The following is a 23,994-nucleotide window of genomic DNA, read 5'->3' on the forward strand; positions in this document are numbered from 1 at the left end:
GGAATGAACTGCTCGGCTAAGAAGCGCCGCAGGCGCTGTAAAACTGAGAAGGGTGGTGTAGGGAAGGAGGTTTAGTCGCCGTTAGGCGACGTAAACCGACTGGTGTAATCATATTGGTGATTTGTTATTAACTTTAGCAATGTGATGAAACCCGAATAAAAAATTTAAAGCAGTTTTGTTGAAATCATCAATAATTGATATTATGTTCCAGTTGTACTCGTTGCAGATGCTCACTGAATCTCTGAAATGTGATAGTTATTACAGATTACAAATTACAGAGGCCTATGACATTTTTACTGTATCACATTTCTCATTTTTCAATTTTACTGTGTGTTCTTGGTTTACAACCTCATTCTATGCCTCCTCTTCGCTGATTCAATTTTCTTCAACAAATCCCGAATATCGATTTTTCGTTTTTCAATACTTCTATCCAATGACTCAAACTCTTCCAACATTATTCGGAGTACAAGTTCCGGAGTTTTTCGATTAAAATTGAAATATGGAATGAATGAAGATGAGGAAGTGGACAAGTTTAGTGGGAAGGAAGATGGGCGGGATGGTATGGAGGATTCTGAAAAATCGAAGCGGTTTTTTAAACGATTGTAATGAATGGCTATTATTATTATTTAATAAGTTGACACAATATGACAATCAGTCGAAGCAGATTAATTTTTGTACTCAACTCTCATAACTCGTTCCGTTGGAGACGGCTCCTCTTCTTTCACCAAACTATCTGTGAGAATCTCTGATGAAATACATGACGACCTGGATTTTGGTGAGCCTTCTACAGTTTCGTTTCCGAGTGATAAGATCTCTATTTTAAAATGAGATTTGGAGGTAAAGTTCGCCTTTGAATCATCTTCCACCTCAGTGAGATGCTGATAATCAACTTTGAAAAGGTCTTGAATACTAGCAATATCGCTTTTGATATTAACTCGATTTCCAGAATTGCAACTTGCGATATCCTTGATACAGTAATCAACTTGTTGTTTTTCTTGGAATGGATCCGGAGGGGAAGATTCTTTTAGTGAATTTTCAGTATGTTGTTCATTTAGAAGAATTTGAGACTTTCTGAAGACAGATTCTGTTTCAGAAATTTGATATGCAGTTTTTCAAAAAGAATTCAATGATAGGTAATCTATAATCGCATTTTTGATTAAAAAAATTATCTTTAAAGGAAGTGAGATCTCCAAAGGTATTTATGACTAAACTTCTCAAAATGGTGCTCGAGGGTACAAATCCGGAACACACTGCTACCGAAAAAGTTCCCGACCATCGAGGGCTATAATAAGTATCAGAGTTGCAAGGAATTCCGACTTCCGACTTCCGGGCTATTTTTCCATTCCGACTTCCGACTTCCGGATAAGGAAATTCACTTCCGACTTCCGACTTCCGGATAAGAAATTTTCTCTTCCATGCAACTCTGATAAGTACCACGTAATTGCTACTTTTTAGGTTCTAACCTCCATTAAGCTATGTCAAACTATTTTAATTTGATTTTTTTAATTGTCTTTTCAAAAAGAACTAAAATCACACAAATTGCTTAATTCATATGAATAATTTGAAAAAGAAATAGTTTTTTCGGTTTCAAAAACTCCTGATATGTACTTCATGATTCTTGTTTATACTTATTAGATCTCGGAATCTAACTAACATTTATCCAAAGAAATCCATAGTTGTCAAGGCCCGGCTTCAAAAATGCCCATTTTTGAAGTTTTTTCTTAAATTTTCCGTAATTTGAATTCTGAATTCAAGGGTCTCTGTTTCAAATAGTTTTTAATTAAGTATTTTCAAATTTAACTCAATATCTTTTTACCTTCTGTTGTATTTTAAAAAACTCACATCCGTCTCCTTCTTCTTCCATACAAATCCATTTCCAAAATACACCAAAATGCCAAGAATAACCAGAATCAGAATAATCAATATAAGAAACAATACGGGAACATAATGCCAGTGTAGGTCAACAGGAAATGGACCATCTGGTGACTGGAATGGACGCCGCACAACACCAAAAAAATAGTCATATTCGCATTTTGGAATGGGAGGAGTGGGAGAAGACAGAAGAGGAGGAGGAAGGGGTAATACGTTTAAAAATAATGCAAATCAGATATTTGGGTTTTGAACCAGTGAGCGAGTTTTTGTAGATATCAAGCTTAAGTTGGGAGCCTCAAGTTTGGTTGATAAAAAGGAAAAAATGGTTCAAATCAAAGCTGTTTTCCTCCATTCGACTTCCGTTATCCGACTTTCTTTTTCAAAAAAAAAAACTTCTGCAGAGCTTACAATTAGGTGCAAATTTTGAGTCTCCACATGATATTTGTTCGAGTTTCAAACTTTCGGTAAATACTTCTGTCAGAATGATCGGTCGCTGAGACTTTTTTACTTCTCTTTGAAAGTAGTTTTTTGTCATTATGATTGTGAGAAAAGCAAGTTTTAACCTTAAAAATTAAGAGGATTTAAAATTTTTCATGAGCTTTGTACTAATGAGGAAAATACTTCAGTTTTCTCTGAAATATTGTTCCAGAAACCGAAAAAATATTTGAAAGTCTCAAAATTTCATTAAATTTCTGCAGATGTGTTTCCTAGCTAGTGTCTTTTCGTATTTAGGAACATGTAGCTCAATACTCAAAAATTTGGAATAATTTTGCTAAAAGTAGTTAGACTACAAGACTGAAAACAAAAACAGTCACTATCAATGCTAAAATTCACTATCATGATTTCAGTTTCTGGAATGTTTTAACTTGTAGGAAACAGAAACTATTTTACTTATCCACTGGAAGGTTTGATTTTTAAAATCTGTAGATACATAAATGCATAGTTAGAGAATGGTCCGCCGGTTCTCACTCAAAGTTCGGCCCGGGGACGCTGAGTGGGTCTCGACGCGCGTACCGTAGCATAAAATTTTTAGATGGCTAAAGTACGGTCAAGAGACGCCGTAAATCGAAATTCCGCAACGAGACCCACTCCACGCCCCTGGGCCGAATTTTCAGTGAGTGGTCAGCCACCGGCGATTGGGTAATAGCAAGACAAACTTTCCTAGTTTCAGATCTTTTTTGAAATGAAACACTATGTCTTTCTTTACTTCACGAAGGTAAGATAGATCATTCAGATTGATGTTTTGATTTAAAAAAAACATTTATTCTGAAATTGGATATTTGTAATTCGTTTTTAAAAAATTTTGTATAATCTATTGCTGTAGTAAGGAAACTTTTCTGTTACAAAATCTTAACATTTGTATACAAAATCTCAACACCCAGTTGCAAGTCCCCCAGGTTTTCTTCGTTTAACGTTAATTTTGGGAGTCTTGAAAATGCTAGTTTTTGCACTGAGAAGCCACAAAAACGCCAATAACCTTTTTCACGACATCGTTCTGCAAAAACAGAATACAGATTTGAAATCAGCGCAAAATTTACGTTCTAGTGATATATATCTCGACCTGTATCTCCATCTTGACTGGGGATCCTTCCCTAGTAAGAATAAAAGAAGATAGTTTTATGAAAACTGCAATCCGTTCATTCAATCCAACAACATTGCCCTTTTTGGTTCATTCAGCTCTCAATTAATAAATTGAACTTTTAGTGAATGGAAGAACATGTTTCCTACGTGTCGTTACCGTTTCAGTCAATAATTAAATCGTGACCTCGGAAAACAAGTTGATGGAAAGAAATCCTAGTAACGCTACATTTCTAATTGAACTGGATTTTGCAGACTCGGTAACACTGCAATGTCATCAGAGTTTCAGTAGTTTAAAGGAGGACTGAAGTCATATTTTTTTATTTCAGATTCTGATACTTCGGAAAATTCTGAACAACTTTCATCATTGGAGTATGTGCTAAAAATCGCTCTAAACGCCCTAAATTCACGTTTTCCCGGCTCAAAAGGAGCCTAGATGGAAGAGTTTTCCCACGCGAATTTTCGCCCCCGTGTAGTCCTCTCGGACAAAATTATTTCTTTTTATTTCTCGATTTCTCGTTTTCTTGCAGTTTTCAACAAATTTTCGTGTTTTTTTCAATTTATATCGTAAAAAAGAAGAAAAAAACACGGAAATTTGTTGAGAAATGCAAGAAAACGAAACATCGAGAAATAAAAAGAATTAATTTTGTCCGAGAGGACTACACGGGGGCGAAAATTCGCGTGGGAAAACTCTTCCATCTAGGCTCCTTTTGAGCCGGGAAAACGTGAATTTAGGGCATTTAGAGCGATTTTTAGCACATACTCCAATGATGAAAGTTGTTCAGAATTTTCTGAAGTATCAGAATCTGAAATAAAAAATATGACTTCAGTCCTCCTTTAAAAGAGTACTCAAACCAATAATGATTGTACCTGTTTGCTTTCCTACAAAACCAAAAAAATTGTTGTAAATTCAATTCGAAACCTCGAGTTAAGGGATAGGAACATTTTCAATCACTCCGATTTTGCCAAGACGATAAACCAATTACAGCCACATTAGATTGATTTTGAGACATACTGTTTTACATATTTATTGTAAATGAAACATTTTTATTACTTTGATAGCAATTGGATTTTTATTTTTAGTTTTGCCCGCAGCCGTTTTTTCACATGGTTGTAGGGTAACTCGCCAACAGTCAACACTTTGACCTTGTTTTTCTCGAATACCAAGTCTCAAGAGCAAAAACTGAATATATATTTGGAATCAGCGTGTTCTCCACTTTTCGATGATGTAGGGCATGTGTCATAACTCCACTGTGACTCGGTGACCGTGGTTTATTACACCACTCGGTCACCTTTTAATCGGATCCGGTATGTACGTTTTTCTGATAGTTCAGAAGAAGCAATATAGATGCCTGCTCTTCAACTGCCAATGAACACAAAGAAGAAGAAAAATTGGTTCGGACACGGGTGAGAATGTTTGATTTTGGTAAGGAACTTTCAAACATTTCCAACTTCGTTAAAAGTTGATGTAAAGCGTGATAATAAGCTTATTTCGTTACAAGTAGTTAACAGAGTTCAAGTACTGGATTTGTTTATTTTATTATCTCGCTAGCCACAAAAAATCAATTAAGCGAAGATGACGGAATTCTCCTCATGAAACAAACGTGTATTATGTGCAAATTCAGAATTTCTTACTCAAACATTTCTGTTGCAATATTGGGCAAACTGGCATTATTATAAACTGGTTTCAGTAGTTCAGTCTAATATGTGGCTATTAGAGACTGTCGGTCAATTTTAAATAACAAACCGTATAGAAAATATTGTAATTTATAGATTTTTTACAGTATTTCTAGTATTTTTACACTCATTTTACATCTGCAATGTTATTATCCGAGAAACTCATAGGTGATAGATCTAGTGTTTATTACAGCAAATCCTATGTTCATATGTGATAGTCAAAACAGAAAGGATTCAAACGACTGAATAACTGAATAAATTTTGATAATCTTTTGTGAGCTTAACAACTATTTCTGTTTAGGATTTGCGTTCTAGAAATTTATCCTTCCAATTCAAGTTATTCGTTCGAAACATATGTATTCTGATAACAGATGTGTTACAGTGTAATAATTTTTTACGTTTCACTTTCCAATTAAAAAAAATTGAACCCTTCTCAATAATTTTAGTGGGAAAATTTTTTGTATACAGTAGTAGAAAACCTTGAGAAAATTGCATTCCCGTGGAAATGTTGAGTTTCCTAACAGGCCTCTCGAAACAGTAATTGTTATGATTCAACATTTTTAAAACCTTTTATAACAGATCCGTGAGAAACTAATATGTAGTTCAACGTTATCACTCATTTCCGGAAGTGGTTTTTACAATTAAAGATTACTTGTTCCAATGTTTAACCAACGCAGAAAACTGGAACAGCGGAAAGTTCAATTGGGATAAGGCAGTTTTTTTATTTGAAAAGGAGAAATTGAAACACAAAAATAGTTTTTTTTCGGACTCAACTAGATTTCAAACATTTTTAAATGAATTGAGATAGGCTTTTTGAATTTTTATATCAGAATCAATGTCTTCAGATGAGCATTTAAAAAATAGTAATAAAAAACCGTAGACAAATTCGCAAACACAACTATTTTAATTGCACAAGCCAACTACTTTATCAGAATAAGAAACAGAAAAACAACGTTTTCACGTTTTTCTACAATTCAGTCTGATTAAAAGATTTCGGTTTCGAGAAGTTCTTTTGTTTCTCAAAATAATCCCACTTAACTTACATTTTTTTATTTATGACCACGTACATACATAAGTTGTTGAGATTTAGAGCTACAAAAGTTCACTGCTTCGAAGTCTTTCTTTTTCGAGAACTTTCTATTCTCTAATGATCCTTTTCTATAATTTTCAGTCCGCGCAGAAAAATTTTTAGTGACCTTGTTCATCATAGTTCCCGAAGACAATAGTAAACTGAATGTTAACAGTGAAACCATATATTTTTTCTGTTTCTTTAATTTATAATCAAAGAAGCATTTTTCTAATACAGTATTCAATTTTGTTTTCAATTTTCTTCCGAATTACTACCGAACCAGCAAGGAAGAGCGCTCATTATTGGTTTCTTGTCGAGGTTGTCAAAGAGATTTTTTTAAACAGACACTCAAATATGTATCATGATTCAACGTGCTGATTGACATCCAGATTATAAAAGCAATTGATCACAACTAATCGCAGAATCGCGAACATCAAAACTTTTCCGGTTACACTAATCTCATGAAACGGAGTTTCCATATTCGATAATGTTGAGAGCAGAGCTGTGCGGAATTCCTTCTTCCTTCTTCCTTCTTCCTTCTTCCGGGCTTTTTTCACTTCCTTCTTCCTTCTTCCTTCTTCCTTTTTGAAAATTTTCGTTCCTTCTTCCTTCTTCCTTCTTCCTTTTTGAAAATGTTATTCCTTCTTCCTTCTTCCTTCTTCCTTTTTTGAAAATTTTACTTCCGCACAGCTCTGGTTGAGAGTTCTGTGAACGTTTTTACCGGAAAACTAGGATTTACCAAACTTGAAATAATTTAAAAATATATAATTTAAAAATCTTTTTTTTTAATAGTTTGAAGAAAATACTAAACTATGAGTTTAGGAACTCATACATAGATAGTCTGTTCCAGTGAAAATATTTTTTGAGGAGAGTAATTAGTTCAGTGATTAAAAGATCGTAAAGAACATTTTCATTTCACGTCGGTAGAACTCCCTGTTTCAATTTTTAAGTTTAAGTGTACATAGACATACATAATTATTATGAGAATAAAATGTAGATTTCTCTTTTTCCTGTTGATTTTCGTGCCTGACTGCTGAATTACGTTCTCGGTTTATTTTAACTTATAACGATTGTGAACGTCAATATTGTTCAGAAAACACTACTGAAACAGCATACATTATTCACTTTATCCTTCCAGATCCGCTTTTATTGACACAGCTGACTGGTGAAACATGGAATGTAGAAGGCAAATGAAAATTGGAAATAACAGGATGTTTAATTTCAACATTCTAATTTTTTAGGTACCGTTTTTTTAAAACTTCCCAGCGCTGTTACTTCTAAAACGTGCGTTTTAAGTGCCCTTGAAACAGGGTTGTGAATTAAATCTCTGCGTTTGTGAGATGTACGTCAGAGGCAGAGAAGTTTAAATGATTTATGCTACAATAATTCCAGAGGATGTAAAGTAATTTTACAATAATACTCCAACAAAATTAGGAATCTGAAACAGAAACTACATATCTGAAAATAAGACATGTATTCCACAATTCTATTAGACAGCAACACATTGGAGAGAAACAAACCATCACCGACGAAATACAGTTTCACTGATATTTTAGCAAAAACTTCTTTTTCATTTCCTTTTGACGGTTTTATTGTATTTACATACTTTCAGTATGTTTTGATAATGCTGTATAACAGTTATTCTATGCATGTAATTTATGATGAAATGACCGCTAAGTAGCTTACATGGACGTTTTCAAAACAAATTCTTATTATAAAAACCAACTGTTTGGTGTATAGGGCATGTTTCAACAGACATATTTGTTTTGAAGCAAAAATTTCAACTATCTCATCATTTCACGAAAAATCTCTACTGTTATCAATGCATTCAGAAACAGAAACAATATAATTTGAACATCAAAAAATAACTAACATTTTCTAATCCGGAATTTCAGAATAGTTTTTTCTTTAACCTGTTACAAATTTGTCACGGGCCGGGCCGGGCCGAAATTGGAATTTTTCTCGTTTGTTGCAACACAGAATTTTGAACCACATTATGAAATTTTTTGAATTTTTTACCAAAAATGTCGACTTTTTGACTATATTTTAAAATTCAAGCAAAAGCTAGTTATGCATCTAGAAATTGGATTTTTTAAATGTAGAATCTTCTAAATAATCAAAAAAATCGGTCAAAGCCGGGCCGGGCTGAAATCTGACAAGTTTCGTTACATATACTTGTTTTTTCCAAATATTTTCAGTTACAACATCTGCATAAGTACGGCGAAGAGTTCCTGTATTGTTATTATTAATGCATAAGAGAACGTTATTCGAATCAATAATTATTTTAATCACTCTGTTTCCAGACAATCTAACAATCTACAAGCTGACCAAGCTTTATTCTATCAAAGATTTCAACTGTCAAACTACTTTTTTGAGAAACGTCTCTAAAAAGAGACTTGTTTTTTTTAAAAAATTTTTTATATTGGCGCAATAATTAGCATACCAGAAATCAATATTACTTTGTTCCTGAAGCAGTCGCTCACACTTTTAGTTTCTTTATCTCATTTCAACTAAAATAATTGATATTGTTTTCACCTGCAATCAAAGTGCCACAATATTGAAAGTGTCTTTTTTTATAGAGGAAATGAAATGATTGTAGTGGTCACTGTACAAACGTCCATTTCTTAATATTGCTGAAGAACAATCAAACAATTTATTTATGTTACATAAAATAGGTATGTGAGATCAATGTCATTGAAATACAATTCTTCGAACCCTTTATCAACCGAGCATTATTATTACGACTGTGCCTCACCGCAAACGAGAGAGTATCGGCGGGAGACGCAGAGTTTTTTCTCATACCAACACAAACTTTCACCGTTTTTTTTTCATACAATTTAAAACTTTCTTGAAAAATAGCGAGGATAAATCAAAATCGGTGCGTCTCTCGCCGATATTCTCTCGTTTGCAATGGGGCGCAGTTGTAAGAGAAAAGCATTCTTGATTTGTTACAATTCCAAAACTTTCAAGTAATTTGCCGTTTTTCTAGATAACCAAATTGTTAAGGTAACTTCTCTCCTGATTCTATATAGCGCTAGTGGACTTAGACGTTGATGAAATGAGCAAGTTCATATTTTTCTGCATCAGTAAGACCTATTAGGTAGCAAAACTACAAATTTTAAATTCCAATTCGAATACGAACCATTGAAAAAGAACATTCATAAATTTTTGATTGAATTGCAACAGATGAACATAATAAATCCGGTAAAACGTTTTGTTTCATGTTTCATAAATAAAATATACTATTGAAACCGAAATATAAATGTTGCGTTGTTGTACTAGCATTGATATTCATCAGACTTTCGAAGCAGTTTATCAATTCTTTTTATAACCTTCGACTCGATGTACTTTGTACATTTCCCACTTTCTTTTCCCCGCACCCATCCTATATGATTCCTAGGCTTTTAGTCTTGAAACATTATTTCTATATGTTTTAATTGAATTCTTTCACCCACACATGTCTGAACAGTCTCAGATCGAGCGAGCATCACCCAAGGAACCTTCGTTTTCAATGCAACTGGAATATTGTTTTAGGAGACATGACTAGGTGAGTTTCGAAACAAATTTCAAATACTTTTTTCAAAAGCGAAGAAATTTTCAGTTTCAGAAATTTCATAAACCTGGAGCATCTTATCACAAATTAATATAACGATGCATTATTTTTTTGTTGCTTTTAGTGTAATTTATTAAAAATCAGCTTGAAATTTGAATAAAATGAAATCAATAGATTAAGAAATGCTTGAGAAACCTATAAAACGTGACAACATTTAATGAAATTTTAGATTTTAGACGTTTATCGAGTCTGCCGGGATATTGATACCCGCCTACCGTCCCTTCCCTTGGTACGCAATGTATTATAAAGTATTTCTCAACTTTTCTTTACAAATTTCCACCAAGAACGTTCGAAACGTTTTAGAATCGTATTTGAAAATAAAAATATAATATAAAACAGCAAAACATTTTTGTGCAATTTTGAACAGGAAAACAGTAAATCTAGATTTTTATGTTTTACTGTTTCTCTATCATTGTTTCTGATTCACATAAATAGAACTTCGATTAGTCTTCTACTGCGGTACCGTTCTGCTTCAATGACATTATAATCGGATAAGTCTGAATCCTCAAATTTTAAAATTTTAAACCTTTTGGTGCAATACTTTGCTACGTGAAATTTACAATCGTTTGCTTGCAGTTTTTGCCTTGTTGGTTGTTTTGGAATATTAGAAATTCATTGAAAAGAATTGAAGAAATTGTTTTTGAGAAACAGAAAACAATTAATTTGTTTTCTGAAAATAAACAATGCTTTCATGTTTTAGTGGTCTTCTAACCGACCATTTCCCCAAGAAATGTGTTTAATCTGAATGTTTCTAGTGCCATGAATATCCTTGCATCAGCTTTCCATTTCTTACTAAAAAGCTGAAACAGCGGCTTTTTCATTTTTCTGATAGTATAGATTTTTTCAGTTTTTGTGAGCGATGAAGCTACAAAATCAAGCTGATTCTCAGAGTTGCTAATTTTAGTTAATTTTCAGTTTCATTGAATGGATTTGATAAAATATAAGTAATTTATATCGTTCGAATCTCAAAATGTTTTCCCACAAATTAGCAGACAGAAAACGATGAAATCAAAATTACAAGAGACTAGAAATGCACTGGAAACAGAAAAAATTTTCAACTGTTTCTAAGTGTGATGATAGCGATTTACTCATTTTGCTTTATAATAAAACGAGGGGCCATGTGGAGGTACCATTTCGGTTTTCTTGAAAAAAGTCAGTGAATAAAATTGTGAACTTTTTCGACTCTCATTTCCATTTTATTTTTACAAAACGTTTGTTTCTTTCTTAAAGTTTACGGGATGACACCGAGATCGAATTCCCGCAGGACTGAATTCTTGCTACTCGCGACGCGACGCTCTAGTTGAAACCGAAAAAGTGACAGTCAGTGTCTAACTTCAACATTAACTTGTTTAACTCCAAGTCTCCAAAGTCACCTAAAAATAATTTTAGCAAATCCCTAAAAACTATATTTTTGAATAAAATTCGAACGCAAATTGAAGAAAAAGCATGTGTCCGATGAAACGGTATGCCTTGAGTCAGCACCTTTTTTACTTTTCGAAGCAGCCACTCAGATTATCCAGTTTTCTCAGATAGGTGAGCTTCGAAAACAACGTTTCGACTATTTCGTTCATTCTGTCGATGACTAAAAACTTCTGTTTATAAATCAAGTTCCAGAAAACTCGTATAATTTTGTGATGCATTTCCCACTTACTAAATTTTGCATTTCGTGTAGTTTTCATAAGTGCTAACCCGAAATTAAGGTGGAAAACAGGAAACTCCCGTTTCATTCATCGAAGATAGCTCAGGAATATAATTAGAATTCATTTCTTCGTGATATTCTACTGCCCAGCGCAAAGTCAACAACGTGGTGTACGCACTTTTTCTGCAACATCTAAATCTACAACAAAGTTTTCAAAAAATTCGGTTGCAATGTTGGGCCAAGTAGCATTGTTATTAATCGGGTTAGTTGATCTTTTCTATAGTATTTTTACCACATCTGCTCATTGAATGGTGGAATATCCGAGCCTTCCGTATGGTTGGAGACTGCGAGTCAATGAGACAATCCAGTAAATCAGAGGAAATACAAAAATTGTAACTATTCTCTTATCAGATTCCCACGATGTTTTAGTGTTCATTCAAGGAAACTAAAGTTCTAGGATGCTCGCGTTGTCTATCGGGATTTGGGTCATTATATGTACCTTTCATGATTTTCATAAAGCAAATTTTAATATTCTCTTACCAGTTGAAAAAAATGGTTTTTTCTGCTCTGTGTATACATAATTCCAATTTCAGTTACATACCAGTGTTCTCGGATACAAGTGAAAAAAATTCATTTCGAGAATTTTCAGGAGAATAAATAATTAGTTCACTGTCAAAAAGATTGTATAGAACGTTTTCATTTCAATTCTGATTGAATCGGTAGAATCCCTTCAGTTTCTAAGCTCAAAAGTTTTCATAAATAACTTACATTCACCAAAGAAAATTCATTGTTAAAACTGTTGATCTCTTTTCTCCTATTTTTTTCTGTTGATTTTTGTAACAAAAAAAAAACGTTTGTGGATTTCAGAAGAAGAAACGTTTGTGGAGTTCAGAATACAATACTGAACCAGCATGAAACATTGTTTTTATTTCTGCTAGACCTGTTTTTGTTGAAGCATGAAGCATTTTTGTAGTTGACAACTTTTTTTTACGGACACATTCTAAGAAGTTATCAAGGCTGTTTAGATAGACTGCCTGAGTACTTCCACAACAAACAATACGAAGGGAGTATATTATTTTTTCAGTTCTGATTAGAGGATACTTGTGAGTGTGTCTGGTTTCTAAAAAAAATATTGCCTATTTGAAACAGGAAGTAACATTTCCGGTTTCAGAATCAGAGGTTCATTTTGAACTCGTAGTAGAGCGTGATTATTTATCTCTGTTTTCAGACAATCTGAAAAGTAAATAATTTGTTTTGTTTTGTTCTTGTTTTATTCTAACAAATATTTCAACAACTTTTTTTTTAGATAAACGCATCTTAAAAAGAGACTTCTTGTAACAGAAAGTTTTCAGTTCATTTGGTTTCGAAAAAGTTTTGAATGCATGGTAGCCAGACCTCACAATTAAAAAAAATATATCTAAACTCACAAATTTAATTAGGTTTTGTTAAATCTGTTGTTGAGAATAAAAAATCAATAAAAATCGCTCAATCATAAATGCTGACCAGAATTTACCTCCCAGTAGTCAATAATACTTTGTTTCTGAAGCAGTAGCTCACACTTACAGTTTCTTTATCTTATTCCAACTAAAAACATGTTTTGATATTGTTTTCAATGTTGATCAAAGTGCTACAATATTGAAATTGTCTTATTTTAAAGAAAAAATGGATTGTTTATAGTGGTCACTGTCCAAACGTCACTTTTTTGTATATTGCTGAAGGAACAGTCAAACAATTTCTGTTTCAGAAAATAGGTATGCGTGTGCAAAGTCATTGAAATACAATTCTTCGGACCCATGATATACAGCTTATTATTACGACTGCGCCCCACCGCAAACGAGAGAGTATCGGCGGGAGACTCAGAGTTTTTTCTCGCACCAATACAAAGTTTCACCGTTTTTTTGACATTTTCGTTATTAGCCGAGCATGTAAGAGGGGGTGCCATTAATAGCATTCTTGATTTGTCACAATTCCAAAATTTTCAAGTAATTTGCCGTTTTTCTAGAAAATCAAGTTGTTAAGGTAGCTAGATTCCATGCAAAGCTATAAGGCTTAGATATTGTTGAAAGAAGCAAGTTCTTATTTTCGCTGCACCGGGTTACCTATTACATGTTTCAAATTTCAATTTGAATCAGAACTTTGAGAAACAGAACATTCATAAAATTTTGACTGGATTGCAACACATGAACATTATAATTGTGGTGCAATTGAGACATGTTTGTTTTATGTTTCATGAATAAAATATACAACTGAAATCAAAATATAAATGTTCAGCAAGAATTTTTCTCATCAATAGATTTAAATCAAAACGATGGAATCACCAGACCTTTGAAGCAGTTTATGACGCACTCTCAGAGTCGATCGAGCATCGATCAACAGACCATAGTCACACGAAAAAAGTTGACCATCTCCGATTTGCCCATCATTCTGATCAGAGATAGTATCAAGTGTCCTCAGCAAATTGGGGTACTTTTTGGCCGGGCCCGTCACCTGGGTATCTAGGAAAATCAAAAAATCGATATTTTTCGAAAATTTTTCCTGAAGTAGTTAGGTATGAAATCTCAACGGGAAATTATTGTAGACACTATTTTAAGCATTTTTTGTGTTTAAAAGAAAATTCCAGCTCAACACCTTCATTGTGAAAATTTTCAAAATATATGAAATTTTTGGGTTTTTTTTCATGAAATCGTTTTTATCTCTGCAGTGACCCGACAAGACGGGCTTTTTTATTTGATATTCGAAATCTACATAAAATTTGGTATTGGAAACATGCTGTCCTTACTTGTATCTCTAGGACCCAAGAACGGTTTTCATGGGAAGTATGGGAAAAAATGCGATTTTTATTTTCGAGGTCTTCCGGTAAATCATTTTTATGGTTCCAAAACAATGGTTTTTTGAAATTTTTTATTGAACCATATCATTTTACTTCAGTTCCAATACAGTTTTCGATCATACTACAAAAAAATATTGGAAAAAATTGAGTTTTTTGAATTTTTGAAATTTTTCCCTGAATTGAATTATTCGAGCTGAAATATTGAGGATGACATTATAAAATTAAAAAAATACGACTGGAACATAATTTAAATTTAAAAAAAAACTGATTTCCATCATTGAGTCATCTGCAATTTACGTTTTCAAGATGAAATTTAGCGAAATGTTCAACTAGGAAAGTTGGTGCAATGGTTCGTCATATTTGCACCTTTATTTGACAGAGGACTGTGTTAAAAATGTTAGGTAAAGTAAGAAAACTACAAAAATTGACTGATATAACAAGATTTTCAAGAAAAAATAGAAAAAATAAGACTCATGCATGTTTAATGGTCTGAACTTTTGTGGAAGTCAAAAAAGTTTTTTTTGTCTTTTTTTTTTGAAAATCTTGTTATATCAGTCAATTTTTGTAGTTTTCTTACTTTACCTAACATTTTCAACACAGTCCTCTGTCAAATAAAGGTGCAAATATGACGAACCATTGCACCAACTTTCCTAGTTGAACATTTCGCTAAATTTCATCTTGAAAACGTAAATTGCAGATGACTCAATGATGGAAATCAGTTTTTTTTAAAATTTAAATTATGTTCCAGTCGTATTTTTTTAATTTTATAATGTCATCCTCAATATTTCAGCTCGAATAATTCAATTCAGGGAAAAATTTCAAAAATTCAAAAAACTCAATTTTTTCCAATATTTTTTTGTAGTATGATCGAAAACTGTATTGGAACTGAAGTAAAATGATATGGTTCAATAAAAAATTTCAAAAAACCATTGTTTTGGAACCATAAAAATGATTTACCGGAAGACCTCGAAAATAAAAATCGCATTTTTTCCCATACTTCCCATGAAAACCGTTCTTGGGTCCTAGAGATACAAGTAAGGACAGCATGTTTCCAATACCAAATTTTATGTAGATTTCGAATATCAAATAAAAAAGCCCGTCTTGTCGGGTCACTGCAGAGATAAAAACGATTTCATGAAAAAAAACCCAAAAATTTCATATATTTTGAAAATTTTCACAATGAAGGTGTTGAGCTGGAATTTTCTTTTAAACACAAAAAATGCTTAAAATAGTGTCTACAATAATTTCCCGTTGAGATTTCATACCTAACTACTTCAGGAAAAATTTTCGAAAAATATCGATTTTTTGATTTTCCTAGATACCCAGGTGACGGGCCCGGCCAAAAAGTACCCCAATTTGCTGAGGACACTTGATACTATCTCTGATCAGAATGATGGGCAAATCGGAGATGGTCAACTTTTTTCGTGTGACTATGGTCTGTTGATCGATGCTCGATCGACTCTGAGAGTGCGTCATAAACTGCTTCAAAGGTCTGGTGATTCCATCGTTTTGATTTAAATCTATTGATGAGAAAAATTCTTGCTGAACATTTATATTTTGATTTCAGTTGTATATTTTATTCATGAAACATAAAACAAACATGTCTCAATTGCACCACAATTATAATGTTCATGTGTTGCAATCCAGTCAAAATTTTATGAATGTTCTGTTTCTCAAAGTTCTGATTCAAATTGAAATTTGAAACATGTAATAGGTAACCCGGTGCAGCGAAAATAAGAACTTGCTTCTTTCAACAATATCTAAGCCTTATAGCTTTGCATGGAATCTAGCTACCTTAACAACTTGATTTTCTAGAAAAACGGCAAATTACTTGAAAATTTTGGAATTGTGACAAATCAAGAATGCTATTAATGGCACCCCCTCTTACATGCTCGGCTAATAACGAAAATGTCAAAAAAACGGTGAAACTTTGTATTGGTGCGAGAAAAAACTCTGAGTCTCCCGCCGATACTCTCTCGTTTGCGGTGGGGCGCAGTCGTAATAATAAGCTGTATATCATGGGTCCGAAGAATTGTATTTCAATGACTTTGCACACGCATACCTATTTTCTGAAACAGAAATTGTTTGACTGTTCCTTCAGCAATATACAAAAAAGTGACGTTTGGACAGTGACCACTATAAACAATCCATTTTTTCTTTAAAATAAGACAATTTCAATATTGTAGCACTTTGATCAACATTGAAAACAATATCAAAACATGTTTTTAGTTGGAATAAGATAAAGAAACTGTAAGTGTGAGCTACTGCTTCAGAAACAAAGTATTATTGACTACTGGGAGGTAAATTCTGGTCAGCATTTATGATTGAGCGATTTTTATTGATTTTTTATTCTCAACAACAGATTTAACAAAACCTAATTAAATTTGTGAGTTTAGATATATTTTTTTTAATTGTGAGGTCTGGCTACCATGCATTCAAAACTTTTTCGAAACCAAATGAACTGAAAACTTTCTGTTACAAGAAGTCTCTTTTTAAGATGCGTTTATCTAAAAAAAAAGTTGTTGAAATATTTGTTAGAATAAAACAAGAACAAAACAAAACAAATTATTTACTTTTCAGATTGTCTGAAAACAGAGATAAATAATCACGCTCTACTACGAGTTCAAAATGAACCTCTGATTCTGAAACCGGAAATGTTATCTCTGATCAGAATGATGGGCAAATCGGAGATGGTCAACTTTTTTCGTGTGACTATGGGTGATCGAACGAGTCAGAGAGTGCGTCTTATCAATTCTTTTTATAAGTGAAGATACCAAAAAATTGTTTTAGGAGATATGACTTATTAAACGGCACACTTCTTGCAACCGCGCTCTACCGAAACTAAAGAAAATTGTGCACGAAATCGAGAGACTCAGAGAAAAAGAGACGTTTTTCAATGAGGTTTTCGGTGGAGCGCAGTTGTAAGAACTGTGCCGAGCTAATATGTTAGTAAAAAAATGTTCAGATCCTTTTTTCACAAGTGAAGAAATTTTCAGTTTCAGAAATTTCATAACCCTGGAGTATTCTTTCACAAGTTAATATTGTGAGCGTCAAGGTAAAAAAGTTAATCCATATCTTTCAAGAAACAATCATAACTTTCCCGTTTAGAAAACTTTGCTGAAAAATCAGAAATGTGGAAGTCTGCCAAAAAAAAATGAAATCGATAATAATGTATATCTATCAATGAACTGGTTAAATTTGTAATAGGAACAGTAATACACAAATGAATATTCAAGAAATGGGTCGGAAATTGGAATTTTAGTTTTTCACGTCAACAACTTATTTACTTCAGAACTTGTTTTAAACTCGACTGATGAAACAGTTCAGTTTCACTATTAACATATCAATGCGTATAAGCTTATGAATGATTCTGCAGTTGAAATTTGCATTGTGGAGATAGAAGAAAAATCCAAAATCGCAGCTTCTGTACCAAATTATTTGTAACTTGTCGGAACTTTGCAATTGCTGTAATTTACCATTTTTAGCACTATGTTTCATCAAATCCTCCCAGTCCTACTGTGTAAAATCGATGTTTGTTCCAAGCAAATGAAATTTAAAAAATGCGAATGAAAGATTTTCTACACACCAATTGGATTGAAAACATAATATGAAATATAAATACATAATATGTATAAGAAACAGTAGCTTATTGTTTCTGTTTCAAAAATCACATGAAATTGGGAAATACTTCTTGCAACAGTGAGAGATACAAAGAATTTCCTTACTTTAACAAATAAAACGAGCAGATTATAGTTTTTACTCGAATTTTCAGTCAATACAAACTGGGGAACAATCGTCATAAGACATTACGAAATGTATTGATGAGTTATTTATACATATGTCTTGTGAACATTGTGGTACAGTCATGGTTTTACTGTGTTACCAACAATTTTTTACCGCAATGTAATTTGATTGAATCGAGAACATTTGAAATTTAAATTAGTGCCAAAACTTCACGAAATAATGATTGCTCCAGATATTTGTCAGTAATAAGTATCTTTACTATTAACAAACATCTTTACTATTAACAAACACCAGATTCTGTATGTTTGTTTGTGTGTCGCCGATCCTACCGCCCTCCCTACTGAACCGATTTTCTTCAAATTTGGACCAAAAGAACAGAAATTTTCTCTTAATGATGCCCGTCTTTTTCTTTTTTCAAAATTCTCAAAATTACGCCTTCTGAGCCAAAAACACTGATAAAGCATAGGGGAATGAAAAACGGAAAAGTGGCGTGAAACTGTCGGCCTAAGCGTCGTCATTTCTTTCTTTTCATCGGCTTGCATTTTTCGTGGCCGCATGGTTAGGGTTGACGTGTCGCAGCGTCCGATCTGGCAAGTTAGGCGTCGTTGACTACAGTTAGTTTTAAGTTCGATCCCGGGTGACGAGAAAAGTTTTTTCATTTTTTGTTGATAGGTTCGGAAAAGTAGAAGTTTCCGAACATGTCGTTTGTTTCCAGTGAGATCTACGTCACGAACAAATGCGGACCGTTTCCTAAAGAGGAACGACGACAAGCATTTTTTGTTATCATCGGATTCAGAAAAAATAGAGGACTAAAAACGTTTCCTTTCCTTCCAGATTGATCGGTAACACAATTAGATACGGGCTGTTTTCAGGACACAGGTGATGGATCCATTGTTGATCCAAATGGGCCCACATAAAAAAGTTTTAAAAGACATTTTGGCTAGCATTTCCCTTCTTCTTACCACTGTTTTCGCTTCACCCATTTTTTAAATATAATGATGAGCGGAAGCCGCGTGAAGTCCTGATATGGGACACGTAAAATCCGTTTTTTCCAACCGCTGATAACTATCATTTTCTTTCTAACTACTAACTGTTCCCGCCGACAATTCACTGGATGCTTATGGTGGTGCTTCTCCTGTTTCCCGTAATAACACCTTCACCTCGGACGCTGTTCTTCGGCTTCGTGATAGTCTGACTTTCGGGTTGAATGGTCTAATAGTAAGTCTGATGAGTACAAAAGAAGAAATAGATGAAGGTGTGTTCCATCGATCAGAATCAGATGGGAGAGTGGAGCTTGGAGAAATTGATTGGCTAGAGGACACGACACAGAGATCGGCAAAGAAAAACGGCAAGAAGAAAACGTCCGGTGAAGCTATCCGGACCAGATATTGTCAGGATTCCATAGCAAATGTTGTTGACCTGACGGCAGAAAGAGACGAGATGAATATGAACAAGTACGGATATCAGCTCGGATTTAGATGTGAGCGTAGAATTTAACGGAATTGACGGGATCGAGGGCGTTCAGCTGATGACACAGGAGCCGGTGAAAAAAGCCGGTGAAAAATATAGACAAAAAAGAGACGTCGGGCACTGCTTTCCGGCACCCAAGATTGTCCGAATCTTTACTATCTCTGAGATTGAAAATTATGGCAAATGATACATCAATCTGAAGATTTCTACAGTCTGACACTGAGCAGTTGACAGTCGAACTATAACAGAACCAACACGAAACAAATGGAAATCAGCAGGAAAAATGAGTCCGAAGAACAAACGAAATCTGGACGGACTTCATAATTTCCCAGGCTGCTTTCAGATGTGACGGCGGGAAGAACAAGAGCCAACACCATCAGAACATCTGTAACTCAAGTGAAAGAGACGGGCAGACCACGTCAAGTTCGGAAGTCGACACGTCAACGAGTTGTTTCTCCAGTAGGTGCTACTGATGCAGAACCACATCCTCACTACAGTGGAAGGATGGATCAAGTGAATCCATACTGCTAGGCGCTATATTTCACGGCCATGTTTGTTTTTCAAATGATGTAGGTGAATGCGTTTAGGAATCCGATCTTGCAAGTTAGGCAACGTTGACTGTAATCAGTTGGATGTGTCCCATGTGGGTACGTGGAAGATTTTTTCTTATCGCTAGATTTAGAAAAAATGGAGGATTAAGGGAACGAAATTGTATCAGAAAAGTAGAGATATGACAATTGTGTTTTTCCGAAACGGTCTGCTCACAGCTAGAAAAATACAAACAAGTTAAGAAAAATATTACGATCAATAAGTTGGAGAGAATTCTGAGACCTCGATAGTCTCAACCGTTTGGGAAGCGCCGTAGGCGCTGTAACTACCAGAAGATGGGTGTAGAAAAGGAGGTTTAGTCGCCGTTAGGCGACGTGAACCGACTGGTTTGTATAAATCTAGTTACCTAGTTCTTCTATGAATGTTTGAAATCATATAACAAGTCCAAGTAATCTTGATATCATCTGAATCCTCTCTGAAACTATTAGTTCTATAAACAAAGGAAATACTGTTTCATGGAGGATTTATTTTTGGAAAGTCAATAAAATGAGATTAATAACAATGTGATTATCGAAAGGTCAAATAAAATACATAACACTATTGATAACATCGTGGAGCTGATAAGATCGAGATGTTATCAAAAGATGAAATAAAAACTGAAACATGTTTTCAACTGATAAGATCTCAAAATTTTCCTATATAAGATGAACGAAATCGCTGAATCGATCAGTTTGATTGAACAATCAGCATGCATGTCTCCCTGGCTTTCTCGACCGCCATCCTTCTCTTCTGTGGTGAGTTATGACCGCTTGGCATCGCCCCAAATGGTATCCTTTCAGCTCAAAGCGCCTTCTCGTCTCGAGTCGTGAAACGCAGTGAAGATCTCCGCCATCAAGTGCTCGGAGAGCTCAACGAGTTCCGTGCAAAGTTTGCCGATGCGGCTCAAGTCAGCAATATGAATGAGCTGGTGAGGAGTGATAAACTTTGAAATCCAATTTATTTCAAAAAATCCAATTTATTTCAGACGTACGACTTGGAGTTGGAGAAAGTAGCCAGTCAATATAATTCTTGTCATCTCGACAGGGACACTTGGAAGCGGCTTGAGCATAATGAAATGAATTATTACCTCTATAAGAAGCAATTGGAAAATGATTTTGTTGAATACGCTGCCTTTCATAGAAATGATACTGAAGAACTCAAAAAACTCTTTGGAAACGGAGATTTGTTTGTTGCGGCTCTTCAACCAAATGTCAACAAAGTTGGATGCTACCATTTCCCTAGTCTCTGTGTTCACAAAATCTGGTCCCTCGCTGCTAAATTCACCGATGTCAAACGATCGACTGTTAGAGGATTGTGTGTTTTTGGACCAAAGTAAGACGCATTAGAATTCAGTTAAAAAAAGTGATTTTAGACAACATTTCACCCTAGACGACACTTTCTATGGAAAACCAGGAGCTCACTGTTCTGGAAAGAATACTCGCGGTGGATTGTGCAAAGCGACTGATTAGGGAAATTTGATTATTTGTGAAAGTATTGCAATAAATTGGTTTTTATAGAAACTACGGTACCACAATTTGGCAATATTGAAAAGGTGTTACGGTATTACTGATTGTGCCACAAAGTACATTTTGTATAAACCATACAGAAAAAAGGTAGAGCTTCATTTTTGTAGTTCACAACTTTTTTGTGCGTAAATTCCCTAGCATTTCACATATCGACAAAGTAATTTCTCCCTCACAATCTTTATTTTATTCTTAAGGAAAAGTTCACGGGGCCAAACAGAGACCGATAACCCGCGGGACTTGCAGGAACTCTCGCTACTTGACAGGCGAGACTCTAGTAGAAACCGAAAAACTGTCAGTCGGTGTGCATCGCTGAAAAATTAGAATAGGTTAGGTGGTGTACAAGGATCTCAAAACTTACCAGAGAATTATGTAGGAGATAGGAAACTCCGGTTTCATTCATCGAAGATAGCACAGTAACATAATTCAAGTTCACTATTTCGCAGTTTTCATTATCTAGCGCAGATGCAACAACATAATGTACACACCTGTTCTGTTCTGCAACAGCTAAATTTGACAAAGTACTGGTTATCGAAAAATTTCAGTTTCTATCTTGGGTCAACTAGCGTTTTTATTCATCGGGTTAGTTCATGATAGATTTATTCTTACTTCTCAAAATCCAGATTTACAAAATGCCGGTCAATAGCAGAATTCGGTTTTTTTTTCTGTCTCAACTGTTTAGTTTTTGAGGCACATTTATTGAAGAAACGATTAACTTTCATGACTTTCATGAATCAATTTTTTAATATTCTCTTACCAGTTTTATTTTCAAATAAAATTTACAGTTTTCATGTTCTATAAATGATTCCGTTTTCAGTTACATACATTCCAGTATTGATGCGTGTTTGCAAAATTCTTTTCATAACAGCTAAGATACAACCCGAAAAAACATAAATTCTGAAATTTTTCAAGCTCTCTAGTTCTTCAAACAACTGCTACACTTTTCCGTGCGGAACGGAAATCGAAAATTTCGAAATTTCCGACATTTTTTCGAAACTTTCAAAAGTTTCCGGTTTCCGAGATATTTTTTCGGGAAAAAATTTACAACATTTACAGTTCTGGCTGTATATTTATCGGACCCAAAAAAATGTTTCGAAAAGTTCCGAAAAGAAAAAATTTCTCGAATTTTCAGTTCCACACATCCCCGCATTAGAGTATTATCCCGCATTTAACAAACTGGAAAAACCAAAGAAGTACTACATAGTATTAGAAAATCAGCTGAAAACTCGCTCAAAAAAATTTTAAGAATGATTGACTTGAAAATAAATATGATTTATGTTTCATCTCTTACAAATAAGTATGAAACATAAAATAGAACAATCCCCCCTGCTCATGTGTTACAAATGTTCAAATAATTTTCTTGGAAAACAGTTTCCTTGGGTCTCAAAATTAAAAATGACGTTCTCACGACCACTATTTCATCTGAAACTTCTGGTAGTGAAAAACACAGACGAAAAAGATAACAGTCAACATAAGATACATTTCATTGATAGTTGACATAGCTCTGCGAAAACACAAAATAAAATTCATTCAGATGGGAAACAACATAGAACACTTAAAATTCAACATGAGATACTTCAAGTCCCACGAGAGAAGTACTTTACCTCATGACAAAAATATCTGGTACCGTTTATAGGGACAGCTCAACTGAAGTTGTGAAATACTTTTCATACCTAGATTAATAACAACGATGATGAAATACAGATACATAGATAAGAAAACTCAGAAACAGCAAAATACAGTTGGAACAATTCATTTTTGATCCTCCTTGCCGCTTGACTTCTTATTCTTCGGCTTCTTCTCTTTCGATTTTGTTCCTGATTTCTTGGTGGACTTCTTCTTGTCTTCAACCTCCTCCTTCTCATCCGATGACAACTCAATGACATCTGTAAAAAACATTTTCTGGATGAATCGATCTAGGACACCGCTTACCTTCTTCATCAGACGACAACGTAATGATTCTTGGAACCACCTCAACTACACGAACCTCGTCTTCGTCATCAGACAACGTGATGGATTTTGGAATGATCTTAACCACACGAGGCTCATCTTCGTCATCCGATGACAGCATGATGCAGTCACCTGATTTTTGGGGACTTGGAAAACCCGGAGTCGCTGGAGCGTCAGCTACTAGTTCCTTTTGTTCCATGTCGGTCAGAGGAGAATTTCTGGAAACGAATTGTTGTTTAAATGCAAAAAATTGAGGAATATTAATAAGGAGGACAGCGGAAAATCAATAAAAAGAAGAGGTGTAACGGGATATTCTGTGGTGGGCTAAAGTAAGGAAAATGAGGAAGACAGATGGAGAGAAGGAGGGCGTCACGTCACATTAAATGTCACAGAGAGTGCGAGAAGACGAGAACATGCAAACAAGCAGGCAGGACTGTCTAA

General features: G+C 34.4%; 2 protein-coding genes and 1 pseudogene across 3 annotated transcripts; 1 reads left to right on the plus strand and 2 right to left on the minus strand.

Annotated features, from left to right (window-relative positions):
* Positions 1–665: 665 nt before the first annotated feature.
* On the minus strand, positions 666–1,864 carry GCK72_012284 (annotated as a pseudogene). The gene is made up of 2 exons: positions 1,843–1,864; positions 666–1,084 (listed from the first exon to the last, which is right to left on the minus strand). Coding segments are annotated over exons 1-2 (441 nt in total).
* An 18,925-nt stretch (positions 1,865–20,789) lies between these two features.
* On the plus strand, positions 20,790–21,549 carry GCK72_012285 (uncharacterized protein; the record flags this gene model as incomplete). Its single annotated transcript, XM_053728985.1, has 4 exons — positions 20,790–20,835; positions 20,881–21,008; positions 21,066–21,394; positions 21,453–21,549. The coding sequence occupies 4 exons, from the start codon at positions 20,790–20,792 to the stop codon at positions 21,547–21,549; spliced, it is 600 nt and encodes a 199-aa protein (XP_053583757.1).
* A 1,806-nt stretch (positions 21,550–23,355) lies between these two features.
* GCK72_012286 (uncharacterized protein) lies at positions 23,356–23,752 on the minus strand (the record flags this gene model as incomplete). Its single annotated transcript, XM_053728986.1, has 2 exons — positions 23,356–23,489; positions 23,536–23,752. 2 exons carry the CDS (start codon positions 23,750–23,752, stop codon positions 23,356–23,358), a joined length of 351 nt encoding a protein of 116 aa, XP_053583758.1.
* Positions 23,753–23,994: the final 242 nt, after the last annotated feature.

Source organism: Caenorhabditis remanei, chromosome IV (genome assembly GCF_010183535.1).
Source record: "Caenorhabditis remanei strain PX506 chromosome IV, whole genome shotgun sequence".
In the NCBI taxonomy this organism is placed as follows: Eukaryota; Metazoa; Nematoda; class Chromadorea; order Rhabditida; family Rhabditidae; genus Caenorhabditis; species Caenorhabditis remanei.